Source organism: Balearica regulorum, chromosome 5 (assembly GCF_011004875.1).
Source record: "Balearica regulorum gibbericeps isolate bBalReg1 chromosome 5, bBalReg1.pri, whole genome shotgun sequence".
NCBI classification, from domain to species: domain Eukaryota; kingdom Metazoa; phylum Chordata; class Aves; order Gruiformes; family Gruidae; genus Balearica; species Balearica regulorum.
In genome coordinates this window covers 41,792,871-41,808,153 of record NC_046188.1, presented here as the reverse complement: position 1 = coordinate 41,808,153, position 15,283 = coordinate 41,792,871, and the positions used below count along the sequence as shown (strand labels likewise).

The 15,283-nt window shown below is 45.0% G+C and overlaps 1 protein-coding gene across 4 annotated transcripts in view; it reads left to right on the top strand.

Annotated features, from left to right (window-relative positions):
• MAPKBP1 (mitogen-activated protein kinase binding protein 1) overlaps positions 1-15,283 on the top strand; it is a 101,688-nt gene that overhangs the window by 43,747 nt on the left and 42,658 nt on the right. For all 4 annotated transcript variants that reach the window (XM_075754433.1, XM_075754432.1, XM_075754434.1 and 1 more), the window contains exons 4-6: positions 10,130-10,192; positions 10,787-10,844; positions 13,937-14,107. In XM_075754433.1, coding sequence (XP_075610548.1) covers positions 10,130-10,192; positions 10,787-10,844; positions 13,937-14,107 — 292 coding nt within the window. The remainder of the gene's footprint in view (positions 1-10,129; positions 10,193-10,786; positions 10,845-13,936; positions 14,108-15,283) is intronic.

The window sequence follows — 15,283 nt, the reverse complement described above, 5'->3', positions numbered from 1 at the left end:
GACACTTATTCAGCTTTTGAGGCTTTTTGGCTTCTCTTTCTTGCAGAGAAGTTGGTGCAGAACTGAAGTGTAGAGCCAGATGTTCCCGTTGTAAGCCCAGCTGGGTCTGCACATCTCTGCAGGGAGCTGCTTGCTCCCAGCAGGGTGCCTTCGGAGAGAGCTCCCATCTTCTCTCGTTGTACCATTGGGCTGGAGAGCTGAATTTGCTCAGTGCTTGATGGCAGATTTGATTATTCTGCAGGAATTTTATTGTAAACTTTGGTTCTCTTTATCTCTTTCTTGCCTTTCCCTCTGAACTGCTATTTGCCTGGGGTTTTAAAATCTTTTTTTCTTTTTTTTTTCTTCAACTTGTCTTTCATTGCTTCCTCATCCCCTAGATCTGTGCATTTTCTTTTCTCTGAGGCACTGCCCTTGGACTTTGTTACACTCAGTTTTGTTTATGGGGAGAGGAAGGACTCCTTTTATATAGGGGCTCTGTGTGTGTATAAATAAAAAGAGGCAAGAATTTATTGTAAGTATCATTGAATTCTTAACACTCTAATTCAAGAATCATTTCACAGTAAAGCAAAGAATAATAATGCATTAGAATAATTCTATATAGAAAAAGCCTCAGTAATTGTGTTAATGCAACTAAAACTGTAACACATTTCTTTGTCTCTATTTGTTTTTCCTGGTGTTATGCTTAGCCTTGTGTTGCTCCTCTGGATCTTAGTCAGTTGTTGCAGGGTAACACCGTAAATCTTCAGCTGTTGTAGCCCTTCATTGGGAGGACTATGATATGGAAGTTGCTGCATTATTCCTCACTCTGGGGTCTGCCTGAGTCATTTTTTATATGTTTGCTAACACACTTTCACACCTTTCCATTTCCTAGTTGGTCTGCAGCTCCACGATGCTTCCGAATTCACTACGTATGGTGCCTTTCATGCATGTTTGTTACCCCTAAAACCTGTTTTGTTCAGCTCCAGGTCCGGTTTTTTTTAATAGACCGTGGGTGAGTTGTTCGCAGCCATGGGGTGTGTGCTGCTGAGCATGTGCCTCATCTCTTATCATCCCATGCCTGTACTCCTCTGCACTGCATCCCGCATCTCCATTTCTCAAGGCCTCTGCTATCATACCATGCCTGCATTTCTCTCCACTACATCATCCTGTTAGTTGTAAATAGCTCAGTCTACATAAAATAACTGCTTGTTACTGTTATTTATATAAAACTATGGTTGTATCACACAAAGATAAACAGCAGTAAAACATATTCACCATAGACACCTGGTCAGTTAGAGAAATTGCTGTCACAGCTCAACTAAGTAAAACAGCTACAGGCAGGTCAAGAAAAGTTCAGAGCAAGCAAGCCCGGGAAGCCCGAGGCATTTCAGACTCGGTACAAAGCTTACAGCCTTTTGCTGAGAATGGCAAATCTGGGGCTGTCAGCCAGACGCTGATCGAAGAGGAACTGGCTCTTGAGAGCAAGTGGAGGGGTGGAGCACAACTGGGGAGCAAGATCCCCGAAGCAGGTGTCTTGGCTGGTCTGTCAGGACGGAGACTTGTTCTCTTCTACTTGTTGATGTGCCTGTGATAGCCGTAACTTTGGAGGAGGCCTCAGCATATGGAGACAAGTCCTTTCTCAAGAATTAACATAGCATGGTGTGATTCCGTAGCATCCATCCTGGAAAAAAATTGCATTCCCTGCCTTGATGCAGAGCTCTCTGGGTTTTCAGCCGTGCTCTGGCTGTTTGTTTCATCCCTCTTGGTTGCACCTGGGACCAGCCAGGTTCTGCTCAGGGCTCCATTTTCTACTGCTTCTCAGTCTCTCCTCTCTGATCAGCACATTTTCTTGTCATGAACTGTCTCAGTGATCCTTTTATTCCTCCAGCCTTCCTATCATCAGTTGCCCATTGCTCTAGCCCCCGGGGCTGCTGCTCATTTGCAGTGTTCAGTGGGTGTTTGCCAAGAGTGCTGAAATAAAACACAGCTTTGCAACTCCTACTCCCAGCCCAGTTGATTTAATGCTTCATGTAGGTGTATTGCTGGCATTGCTTCCCTGCCCCTAGGGAAGTGAGTGGTTTTGGAGAGAGGTGGGGAGAAATGTGGATTCTTTGTATGTGTGTGTGCCATAGTCAGCCATGAGCCATATGTGTGCATGTGTCTGTATATATACATGTGTGTGTATGTGTGCACATGCGTTTGTCTTCAGAGCCTTATGTCCTTTGAAGCTTTCAGACATGCAAGCTGACAGGCAATTCCGGATGCATATGTGCAGTTGGCGCTTTGCATGGCTTCATTGTTCCACCAACATTTGCTGCAGGCTGGAAGAGAGATGTCATATTCTGCAAGGCAGGGAGATGGCCTGTCCCCAGTTCTGCTGGGGCAGGGTTTTATCCCTGGTTTCTCATCCTTGAGGTTTTTTTTTTTCCTTTCTTGGCTTTGGAGTGTCAAAGGGAATTGGGATGTTTTGAAGGTGAAGTTCCTGCTGAATCACTGGTGACTAGGCAGCCATGAGCCATAACAATTAACTGGAATAATTTTCATCTTCCGTGCAACTGTAATGATTCCCAATTGGTAAGCTGGTTTAAATTCTGTGGTTTTCCTCTGAGCTCGTTTCTCCCCTCTGCTTTTCCCACATGTTCTTCTTGCCCAGGTCTTTCACAATCTCTGTCTGGCTTAGCTCTTTGTCTTCCAGAAAAGGTGCCTTCTTATTGTGCAGCTTGGTGAAAAGCCGTCCCTCTCCTGAGGGCACTACTGCTGCATCTCTGGCTCCAGCGTGGCTGCTGTGGAGTTGCGTACAACTTACCCGGCGGGAGACAGGACCTGGGCTGTCTTCTGTCCCCGCATCTATTTTGTGTGAAGTGTGGAGTCTGAGTTTGTTTTTCTGAATCATCACTATACCTTATGTTTGCCCAGTGTCAGAAGGGCTGCTGGCTTTAAAACTCTTCCTCCTCCTCTTCTGCTCTGCCCCCTTACAAAGAGACTTTGAAATAACCTAACGTTGGAGGTTTCCATACTAAGATGGAGTTTTCCCTGTGGGCTGGTGCCGGGGGGGTGAGGATACATTGCAGTAAGATCAGCTGGACCTGCTAGAAATCACTGCAGCCAGTCCTTGTGGGCAGGCAGTGCCCTTGCTCTGCTAGGAGGCAGGCAGGAGGACTCCTGCAGAGTTTCTCCTCTGTGTTCCTGGCAAAGCTCAAAATTCAGTGGTGTCTATTTGTATGCAAGAAGAGAGGTCTAGATTGGTCAGTCCGCAGTCACAATCTCTGCTCCTTATTGGATCTTTTAATCCATTTACGTGTTGGGTTTTTTTTTACCATCTTTATAAAGTGTTTTGCATGTCTCTTCAGATCTGTGCATCTGTTCTCTGCCATCTGCAGCTTGAGGTCAGAGATGCAGCTTGTTGTTTTACAGATATAGTCTGACAGGTGTAAAGGGGCTGTTGAGAGCTGGAAGCTGTTGGCCATGCACGGGAGGAGTTTGTGTTGGCCCGGTGCAGGGCAGGAGCTGAGGAGAAACTTCTTGGGCACTCAGCCCTGTCCCCTCATCTGCACCCTGTACATGTAGACAGGCACAAACCACGCTAGCAGCAGCAGATCATGGTGATGGGCAGCATCCTTGCCAGGTGGTGGCAAGAGCAAGTTGCCTGTTTTCCTGGATGTCATCAGACCACATAGGCACTGGTGGGTTTTTTCCAGAGGTGGTGAGCATTTTGAGGCTCCCGTATTTGGAGATGTAGTATTTGCTCTTCTGTCTCAGTCCACTGAAGGTTGAATGGGAAGTGAGCTGTCACCTCAGCTGAGGAGACTAATCAGAGCACTATCCTGGGGCTGTGCAAAGCAAATGACCGGGCAGAGACAGAGGCTCTTGGGCTCCTTCATCTTGTGTTCCCTCGTACTGGACACATCTGCCCTATCAGTCAGTGCAATGGGTGGTGTGAATTCAGTAGGCTGAAATGGTGGGGGGAGCAGAGAGCGCCCTTGTCCATTTGAGGATTATCCCTATAAATTCTATAAACCCAGTGATTTCTGCTCTGCCTTCTTGTAGTCTCAATTTACTGTGCTGCTCTCCCTCTTCTTGTACATGAGTGTCCACTGGCTTAAGGTATCTCTGGATGTCAAGTTTCTGGAGGCTGGGAGAGTAGTCTGGACAAGTATCTTAAAAGCCACACTGTTCTTCCCTGGGCCTTTGGAGGCATGATGTTGGACTTTAGTTTGGCCTGGTGGTTCTTGTGGTTTTTGGAGCAGAGCCTGTTCTGTGCTGTGTTTGAGCTCACACTCTTGCAGATTTGGGGTGCCACTCAGCCTTTTAAACAGAACAAATGTGTCTCTGGTTGCCAATCAGAAATTCCTACACTATTAATCTAGCAACACTCTAAATGTATCACTCTCTTTTTCACAGTGGGTTTCTTGTTCAGTATTCGTGGCTTTTCGTTAGCCTGTGCTGGTTTCTGAAGCATGAATTTAGCTCCATCTGTCAGGCTCCCACCTTTCCAATCTTCTTGGTTATGGATTGGTGCAGGAAGCTCCGAGGGCTTTTCTGCTCAGGCAGTAACACCCAGATCTTAACCTCTCAACAGATACATCTTTCTACTCAGCGTGCATTTAATTAATATAGCTTGCATGAAAATACCTATTCAGTTACATAGTCAGCATGCACGTCCTTTCTCATCACTGTTAACCCACTCCCAGTACTGGCTGTGAATTAAAGAAGCTTTTTGGCAGGAAGAGTTGCCACACAGAAAATTAACACCAGCTTTTGTAGACACTACTTCACTCTGATCAAGCTTCCCTTGGCAACCAGTGCAGCGTAAAAAAGATTTTGTTCTTATCAATGTCTTTTTTTTTTTTCTTTTTCATGCATTTAGTGCGTAGGAAGCTATTGCGCTCTCATTTGAATAGCTTTGGGTGAGGGGAAGAGACCAGAGTATGAGCCAGAAATTGAGAAATGGACTGATGTTGAAGGGATGGGACTGTTTGCTCTTTTCATTATTCTTGCAGCAGCATGAAAGGAATATATTGTGGGGAAAAAAAAGAAAGCCAACGTTTGTTTTGACGTCTCAATGGAGTTTTCTTTCTGTCATACAGCATCCTCTTTATAGCATAGGCTGCATGCATTTAGGAGAGGAGGACTTGACCCGAGAAGGACTCAACCCATGAGCTCTGCCTTCCATCATGTCTGCCACAAGATAGGGCAATGCTGAATTGATGGATAACTTGGAAAGGAATGCCATCACAGGCTTTTGATTTTCCCAAGCCCCCTGGAGGGGAGTGTGGCCTGCAGAGAAAGGAGAGAGGGAAACTGGCTTCTGCAGAGATCTGTATTTTATTAGCTTGCTGAAGAAGGGTGAGGAAGGAGGTGGCAGGGGGAAGGCAGCTGAGACTAGAGGGATGTGTGGGGAAACAGGAAGACAGTGAGAAGAGTAAAATGGTCAGGAGCTAGGATTTTGGGAAGAGCAGGAGTGAAGCCACTAGAGAAAAGGCTGCAGGGAGTGACCCACTGCTGCTGACTTAGTGAGTCTGATACTTGGTGTAAATGTGATACTGACGTCCAATTCCACTCCATTCCTGCTCCTATATTTAGCTTAGGGAAATTGGTTCATTTTTCTATTTTGTTTTTTTTTTTCCTCTTGTTGGAGTCAATGGAAACTGCTCTGACACTCCCTTTCCCCCTTCCCCCTGGCTTTGAAACAACACCTGCTTTTTGTCTGCATACGTGGTGCACAGTTGTGCACGTGTAAGATAGGGCTGTGCCTTCATGGAGGTTTGGAAAGCTCTGCAAGGAACTTTTCACCACTTTCTTGTTGGCTGACCCAAATGGGCTCCCTGATGGAAAGAGCTCAGGTTGCCTGCAAAAACCTTTGACATAGCTGTGAGAGCTGATTCTGTCCTTCCCTTGTGTTTGAGGTTACCTGAATGTTCTACAGGAACGAGGAGAACTGGGAGAGATTCCACAGCCAAGTTGTTTTTAAAAGCTGCTTGCATCAGGAAGGTGTACTTGAAAGTTGTGGACTGGCATTGTAGACCTAGAAATAGCACCTTTAAATATGTAATCCATTGCCAATGGCCTCTGCAGGAACCAGCACACAAACAGGACACTTGATCTCAGCTGTCTGATAGATGGTTTGTACAGCAGTAATCCATACAGCAGTGAATAGTTTCTATAAACGTCTTGGAAATCAGAATATACTTGTGGATTAAAAAGGTGCTGTGGTCATCAAGCGCTGCTCACAGCTGCAGAGGACGTCGAGTTTGTGCTGAAACAAGGGTGCTAACAATGTTGACCTTCTAAACAGCTGGTGTGTGCCAGGGTCAGTGATTCTCTCTGTAGGTCCCCTTTGAGATGCTTTTGGAGCTAGTCTTAGTTTGCATGTTGGCACTAGCGTTTAAAAAGGTCTCTTCAGACAAAAGTGTCTTGAGAACTTGAATTTGTTTTGAAAGCTTCAGTCTGGGAAAGGGGTGGGGTGGGTAGAAGAGGTGATGTGACCATTGTAGAAGTGCAGGTTTGAAGTACTTTGCTTGTTCTAGATCCGCAGTTGGAAGCTAGCAACAAAAAGATCAGCACTCTCTTCCCTTGCATTCTTTCCATCCCTCTGGCTGTAAAGTGCTGAATACAATCTTTTAAACGAGCAGACAAAGGTAGAGAATGGATAGATGGGTGTATGCTCTTGTATGCAATTAATTTTCCATGGTAATTATTTTTATTATTTTAACTGCTGTAAGATTAAAGCCAGCATAAACAGAAAGGGGTAGATACTTTGAGTCTCCTGAGGGCTTGGTAGCCTCACTGGACTTGGAGGCAGCATGGAGTAGGTGGGTCAGCCATCTGACCATTCAGTGTCTCCATTCCCTTTATTTTGCTAGACCAATTTCCTTTGCTGAAACAGAGCCCGCTCAGAGTACTAATGGGCTCTGAGCTACCTGGTTTGGGGACCCACTGCAGATTCTGCTGAAGAACTGCTGGCTGCGTGGGGTGGAGGAGCTGCTCTGTGGCCACACTGAGCTATGCTGTGAGTGAGCAGGCAACTGAGGCCACCCCGAACACTCAGAAGAGATTAAAGTACTAGAAATGGTTAATTTCTGCTCGTTGAGATGTGCTCTCTAGGATGGAGTGGACTAGAAACCTTCCCAAGCAGTCTGAGAGGGAGCCAGTTTTCAAAGTCAAGTGCTCCTGACTCCCAGAACAGTATCTGTGTCCTGCTGTAAGATTTGTGGTTTGTGGCCTGCCATTTCGATGAGTAAGGTGTCCTTGGAGTTGCCTGGAGCCTTCATTGCCCTTCTGTATGGCAGACAGGAAAGTGATGGTGGAAAATCAGCGTGGGACAGCATAGCAGTGGGGTAGTTTTTGTTGGGTAGCAGCTAATTTAAGAAAGTAAGTTTAGAAGACTAGTTTGTCCTGGCTAAATGACTTTATTAGCATAAAAGATCATAACCAATTTGCAAGTTATGTTAGTTATTAGCTTACAACTCAACATAACCATGTGCAATCTTGTTTCACTGAGTCTATGAGTTAAAATTACCTTTTTGTGGCATAAATTAATGCATGCTGATCAATAAGGAGATACTGTGATTTATTTCCCTCCCCCGATATAATTTATTAATTATGGGTCAGACTCAGTGAATCAAGCATCAGGTTGTCTTAAGACAAATTTAAAATATCCACGTTTGTGATGGCAGCTCTGGCACTGGAAGCTCTTGGAGCAGTTTGTCAGTTTGCCTTGGTGTGTGAGCTAGGTGGCTCTTACCTTCACGGTGGGCTCTGGACTTGGCCGAGGGCTGGGAAAGGGGGGAAGCCTGCCAGCAGACAGCCCGCTCCGGAGTGCAACTAAGTTAAAATTCATTCTTCTAAGTGGCCAAAGGCTCTGTCATGTAAGTTAATAATGGCAAAGCCCTGTACCTTTGTGGTTCACTAGACTAGGAAGTGGTTTGTTTGCTTGCCTGGTTTGAAGACCATGGTTTGTATTTTGCATCTTTCCTGTGTTTTTAGACTGTGTTTGCTTCTCTGAAATCCTTTTTTTCCTGCAGTTACTCACAATAAAGCAGAAACTTAAATTTAAGAGCTGCATAGGAAAGTCTTTGCCAGGATTTTGTGTCTTTCCTTTATTCTTTCTGTTTTTTTTAAGCTTATTTTGAGCACAATTCATCCCTGTCATAACTCAGCAGGATTTTGGTCCATTAACCCTATCCAACTCCACGTAACGGGGCTTTGCTTTGCTTTTCTGATTAGCCAGAGGCTTGGGATTAGATAGATTTTCACATCTGCTAACTTCCTATTTCATATCTCATGATTTGTGAGGCTTAACCTCCCCTGACTTGTTAATGGATCACAAACCACCTGCTTCTTTACACTAATCCCTCAGAAATATATAGCATAGCTTTGACTTGAAACTCTGCAGATTGGTTCCCTGGGGTAAAAAGTGCAGAAGGACCAATCCTGGTCTGAACAAACTGCTTGTTTACACTTTCCCTGTTCTTCCACAAGATTACCTCTCCAACCATGGCTGTTTGGCTTAACTATCAAGAAAGTTTGCTGCCGTTACTGCCTTGGCCTTCAGGGTAGGGCATGAGTGGAGAAGAGTAGGTGGAATGGCATGGGTGGAGAGTAGTAGAGTAGTCTAAATGCGGGGGGAGGGGGGGGGCATATCTTGTGAATGGTTGGTGCTTTGGAGGTTAAAGCTTTGGTACCCTCTGACTGTGTCTGCTTTGAGCTAGCAATCTTAATGGAGCGTGACAGCTTCAGCCAAGGACTCTGAGCTCAAAGTCTTGGTGCCTCAGTCCTCCTTTCTGCTTTCTTTTCCATTTCAAAATTTACACTGCTTCTGGCAGGGTAGCCCGGTCAGACCAAGGGAAAGGTCAGCTGCTTGGGCTAGGCCAGAAGATGCCAGGGACATCGCAGGTCCCTGTCAACCCTAAACTGTGTCTGCAGCACTGCTAGCCCTGCCTGCTGCTGGGCAATACTTCTCCTGCGTGTTTCTCCCCCGGATTGACGTCTGTAGCCTGTCACACATTGCGGGCAAGCCCCAGCGCGATGGTGATGTGAGTGAAGTCCCCAGCATGGCGAGGGCTGCTGACAGTGGAGCAGGGGCATCCTGCAGTGAAGGTGGACCTGGGACTGTCCAAGCACTGGCAGCATGTACTAGCAGAGGGACAGGCAAAACCCACAATTTCCATTTTGGAGGTGAAGTGAGAGATGGGGCGCAACGTCATCAGAGCAATTGCTGTTCTACCTCCTTTTATTCACTTAACAGTTACACTTTTGGGAGGGCCATGCATTAAAAATTGCGTGTAGGGTGTTTGTGGAGCATGGGGAAGGCTTCAGTACCTGGGGCTGCCCCAGGCTGGTCGTGGTGGGCTGGGGCACCAAGGCAATGTGCGCTATGGGAAGGGGAGTAGGGAAGTAGAGCCTCTTCTCCTTCCCTCCCAGTCAGCGACTTTTTGGCTCACAATGGAGATGATTATATTGCTTACCAGGTGTTTACTACTGCTTGCTTTTGCAGTTCATCTTGCTGAGAGATTTCTGCAAGGCCTCTGAGCAAGTTGTTTATTCAGATATGTCCCTTGGGTCAATAGTTTGTGGTATCATATGTCTCACTTCTCAACTGGTCAGCCATTTCTTGTGCTATACTCAACAGTTTCTCTCCTGTCTAGTGTTATGGCCAGGCACAGAAATTCAGCCCCTCTACTTTCTCTTCCCTTCCCTGTTCCTCTCCTCCTGCCCCTGAGAGCTTTTCTGAAAGATCCCTTCTTTCCTTCTTCCTGACCTTCTTACTCTGGTCTAGGCATGCTGGTTTGGTGCCCAGTACATAGGGCCACTTATGGCAGGGCACATAATCCATTAGGGCCGTTGCACAAACTTTCACGGTTAACCTTTCCGTCCAGCTTGAGCAATCAGAGACTCAGGGCTCCTAGATACTAGAAAGGTAATTATTTATGGTACTAGCACATGGTACTCCTCAACATTGTAATCCTCCTCTGGGCTGCTCTTTTCCTTTGTGATTTCTGGTTAATCCCAGCTCAGTTTGTGAGGTTAGGGGATGAACAGCTTTTTGGGGCTGCTTTTGCTGCTGCTCTGCCAGCAGGGATAGCTGTTTGGTTTTATTTATACACATGGTCATGTCAACTCTTTTTGTTCTTCTGTTTCCTCCATCTAGGTGTGTTGTTGTGCTGTTCAACCCTAGAAAAAACAAGCAACACCATATTCTAAACAGTTCCAGGTGAGTGAAACTTTAAGCTGGGCTTGCTTTCTGTGGGAGGTGAATTTCAAAGTTTTTATGGCTTGAATGAAATGCAGGAGCTGCTGTTGCTCCAGGATAAATCCCATCAGTGAGAGCTGCCTTGGGGAGAGGCTGCCTGCCAGTTTAATTCCAGCTCCTTCTAATGTGAGGAGCTATTGCTGATGAGGCACCATCTCAAACATTGTCCCATGAGGAACTGCTAAGAGGCATGACAAGAGGGAGATCTTACTAGAACTCCACAATACTTGATTTTTTTTTTTTTCTCCACTTGAAACTCTGACCTTATTATTGAAGCCAGGACTAGGATGTGGTCCTGCATCTGGAATAAAGGCACAAGGATGAACCTTGACTTTTGGAGCTTTTCCGGTGCTGTAGGCACGCTGCTTGAGACTTGCCGTGGGGATTCCCTGCTGCCCAAGTGTTAGACCTCTGGTAAAGCAGAACCATTGTTTCAGGCTATTATGTGTGTTTTTAGCCTCTTTCCAGTTCGTCCCAACCTACTCCCCAATCATGACGTATTGAAATGAAATCACATGTTGGAAATGTTTCTTAGTGTCATTTTCTCTGTTTTAGGAAAACAATTACAGCACTTGCTTTCTCTCCAGATGGAAAATATTTGGTTACAGGAGAGGTAAGTGTGAGAGGAGAGAGGGCACACCTTGTCCATCCCATTTTGAAGCTGGTCAGAGAGTTTTAGAAGAAACAAGTGAGTGAGCTGCCTTGACACAGACAAATCTATTTCAGTGTTGCCTCTCTGGGTGGACCTACTGGGTTATGGGTGGCTTTGGGTGCTACTGCCGGCAGTTTTTCAGTGTGTTGTCTCTCGTCAGCTTGGAGACTGGCTCTTCTGGGGTGGCGTCTGTCAGCCAAAGGTAGAGTGAAAATAAGTGGAAGGACACGCAGCATGGCTCTACTCAGTGAAGAATACTTGGATGGTCCTTTATCTTGGTCTGAGTTTAGCATTGTCCCTTTAGGATTTCAGGAAGTAACTGAAGCCAGTAACAGCGTCGTGGAAAAAATGAAAAGTGCATGTGGAATGGAGCTTTAGGAATAGCGACAGAAGATGCTGGTGCCTGTGGTTTGGCATTGTGCATTTGGATAAGGGCGACAATTGCTTCCTCCTTCCAAACATGCCCAAGGGGGAGAATAAGGATGAGTGTACTGTGTGTCTGTTCTGTGTTAGAAGTTTGAGACACAGGCTGTGTCATGAGGCTGGAATTGCTGGATGTTAGAAATCCACAGAAATGCTGAGTGTCCCCCATATGGTTGGCCTCAGTTTGCTCTGGTGTGTGATTAATGGTGATTTACCACTAGTCTCTGTGCCTCTGTAAGATGTGGGGAGGGCGCATGTGTGAAACGGGTCCCCTCCTGAGCCTCAGCCACAGAAAACAAAAGTATGTCACAGCTCTGTGTCGGAGCTGACAAGGTGGAGGCTGTTCGCTCCAGAGGTCCCTAGTGCAACCACCGCGATAGCAGCTGTCATGTCACTGGGAGGCTCCCAAGCTGGGCCTGGATCAGGCCAAGGATAGAAACAGCAATGTTTTGGGATGGAGGCTACCTTGACATAGAAAACCTAAGCACAAATTTTCTGTCAGAACATCAGAGATTGTTGTTGTTATTAACTTTTTAGTGAAAGCATGAGGTTTTATAGCTGTAATTTGTTTTAGTGCCTCCTTACACTCTAGAAGTCTTAATGTAATAAAAACTTTTTTATATTAAAATTATAATATATACAATATGTATATTTTTTTTTCTCCCTAGTGTTCAGTTCTGATGATTCTGGTGCCTTCTTTTCTTTTCTTTCTCTCTCTCTCTCCTTTTTTTTTTTTTTTTTACTCTCTAGTGCTCTGTTCTTTTCATGTGGGGTAGGAAAAGTGGTGAAAAATGAAGTGGGTATTTTTTTGTACTAACAACTCAACTTTTCAGTTTGAAACTTCATTGGGGTAAATGGCAAGTTAGGATTAAAAAAAAAAAAAAAGCCTTTCCAGTTATACTCGAAAGCTTTTTTTTTTTGCCTTGTTGCAAAACATGTCTCCTCTTGCCCTGTTGTAAAACCATTTCTCGTTTTGGTATCCTCCCATGTGTCTGACCTTTGAGTTATTACTTAGTGTAGCAGTGTCCCCTGCCGGTGTCAGCAGTCTCATCTTAGTTTAACCTCTGTCCCATAGGGAAATGCTTTCTGAGTTCACTTTGTCAAGCTCACTTTTAGCAGCCTCATGCTAATTCTGCCTAGTAACACCTTAATTTTCTGCACGACTGGCTTTTCAGGATGGAGAGCATGGAGATTAGTCCTTGGCTGCCATACATGTTAAATGTCTTTTATGTATTTCAAATCCAGAAGCAAATGGATGGGTTTTTTCTTTCTTTTTAAATTTTTTTTTATTCTTTCTCCCCATGGAGGCACAGATTCCTCATCCATGGGGATCACACAGAGCTTACTTTTGGTGAGAATTTCTTAAATGATGAAATACAAATTCAATTTGTTAAGGTCTTGGGGTGTAAGCTAAGGTGTTGGGAAATATATATGTGTATGTGCGTACATGGACATGTATGTGTGTGTTGAAGTACAGCAATTGCTTTGAAGAGCAGCTGATTCAGCTCATTGTAACATCTTGCCAGCCACCTTGAGACCTGAGCTCTGCCTTGCAGGAGGGAGAACTGTACCGACTACAGTAAAATCTGACCACAGCGTTTTTCCAGGTCACAAGCAGTTGCTTGGCAAAGCTTTTGAACAAGACAGTTAAAACATGCACAATTCTGAGTTTTTAAAGCTTTGACTTCTCCTTGTGATCAAAATTGCCTCTCCCACACAATCAAATGACTTACTTACTTAAAACTGATCAGAAAAGGTACCATTTTGCCATGTTGCCATGGATATGTTATCTCGCAAGCTTCTGTTTTGACAGACTTTGATGTGGAATCGTGAACAGGCTCTTGAGTAGTATTTTCCCATCAGGCATGTTTTTGGCCAGCATTTCAGCTCATCTTCTGCACCTTGTTTTATTTTGGTTTAATAACAAATAATTAAACAAAAGAATAGAATTGTCTAGCAGAAGGTGCTGAATTGGCATTTCTGAAGCCTATGACCTTCTGTTTCTCTGAAGAACAAGTGTAAAACCGGAGGCTCTGTTCCCTCAATGTCTTTTCCTCTGATGCTACCCTGCCCATACTCTTTCAGGCAGCATGCATCTGTGCGTTACCTTTGTGACAGAAATGATGACTAGTCTCCCAGAGGCCTCCCTCAAATGGTGTGATAGCTATCACAACTGTCATGTCATGTTTTTGTGTGGTATGACTTGGCTTGAGCTCTTGGATGTCCACATTGTGTTAGGAGCAGAGGATGCAAGGGCCTTTTGGTTCTCTGAGTGCAGAGATATGATCTATTATAATCCTTTTCGTGAGCTGGTTGTGAGTTCTTATTGCAAAGATCAGGGATGTGCATCAAAAGTATTGTTCTAGTCTCTGTTTTGTGAGTAGCATAAGAAAAGGATTAAAGCAGAGGAGATTGTATTAATTCTTTCAGATACCTGTTGAAATGCATATACTCCTTAGGTTATCAGTCTCAACCTGGTCTTTAAAGAATCGAAGGAACCTCTAACCCTATTGTGAATGCACCATCTAGACATCTTTTTCCAAGCATCCACACATTTACGTGCTTGAATCTGTCAGAAGTGCCCTTGGGGGTTATGTTTCCTGTTCTGTGCCTGTTCTTGTCCCCTCCAGAGCGGACACATGCCAGCAGTTCGGGTATGGGATGTGGCTGAGCGAACCCAGGTGGCTGAGCTCCAGGAACACAAGTACGGCGTGGCCTGTGTGGCCTTCTCCCCCAGCTCCAAGTACATTGTTTCAGTGGGGTACCAGCATGACATGATTGTCAACGTGTGGTCATGGAAGGTAAGTTCTCTAGGAGATTGGGTGGACTACAGGGCGTTGTTAAATTAAAAAGAGTGGAGAGTCTGACTGTAAACTATTTCAGTTCCATCTTGCTTTCTGCTTTTTTTTTTTTTTTTTTTTAATTCTGTTGTTGCTGTTTGCTTGTTGACATTCATAGACACAGACAAGTTTGGACATGAGAGAGTGCTGTCGTCCCTTAGGGAAGGTCTGAGTCATTTCAGTGAAGGGATATTCTTTATGCTTGTAGACGTGTGACATCTTGCTGTCCAGCCAGAAAAGCTTGGACTTCAAAACCTTGTCAAAGCCTTGCACTTTTTTAGATGCTTATTAAAAACTAATTTATGAGGTTGAGGAAGGAAACTTATCAGCCAGGGATTTCTTTTGTGGTATAGTGGATGCTCTTGGCTTGTTTTGGTTTTGTTGTGTCAGAACATGTGATATTCTGATCCCATCCTTGATGATTGAGAAACGGAACATAGAGAAGTCACTGTAGGTGAAAGCCACTCTTGTCTGCCACTGGATTGGGGCAGCACTCTGTGAAAACAAAGCCCATGTCTTATCCTCTAGAAAACATGTGTGTGCTGTTTGTATATTAAAAAAGAAACATTTATTGTCAGTAGGCTTGGAGTATTCTGTATTAATAAATGCTCAAACTTACTCAGCTCCTGCTACCTCTTCAGGTGCTGTAACCTTCTCTAAAAGAGATGCAATTTACAAAAATCCTTCAAAGCATCTGTGAAATCTCACATGATCATAGAATGGTTTGGGTTGGAAGGGACCTTAAAGATCGTCTAGTTCCAACCCCCCCTGCCATGGGCAGGGACGCCCCTCACTAGACCAGGTTGCCCAAAGCTCCATCCAACCTGGCCTTGAACACTTCCAGGGAGGGGGCTTCCGCAACCTCTCTGGGCAACCTGTTCCAGTGCCTCACCACCCTCACAGTAAAGAATGTCTTCCTAATATCTGCTCTAAAGCTACCCTTTTTCAGTTTAAAACCATTACTGCTCATCCTATCACTACACTCCCTGATAAAGAGTCCCTCCCCATCTTTCCTGTAGGCCCCTTTTAAGTACTGGAAGGCTGCTGTAAGGTCTCCCTGGAGCCTTCTCTTCTCTTGCAGCTTGTAAGTCTGTGCTCATTTAGTCTGTTACTCTCTTCATCACATTTCCTGTGCTG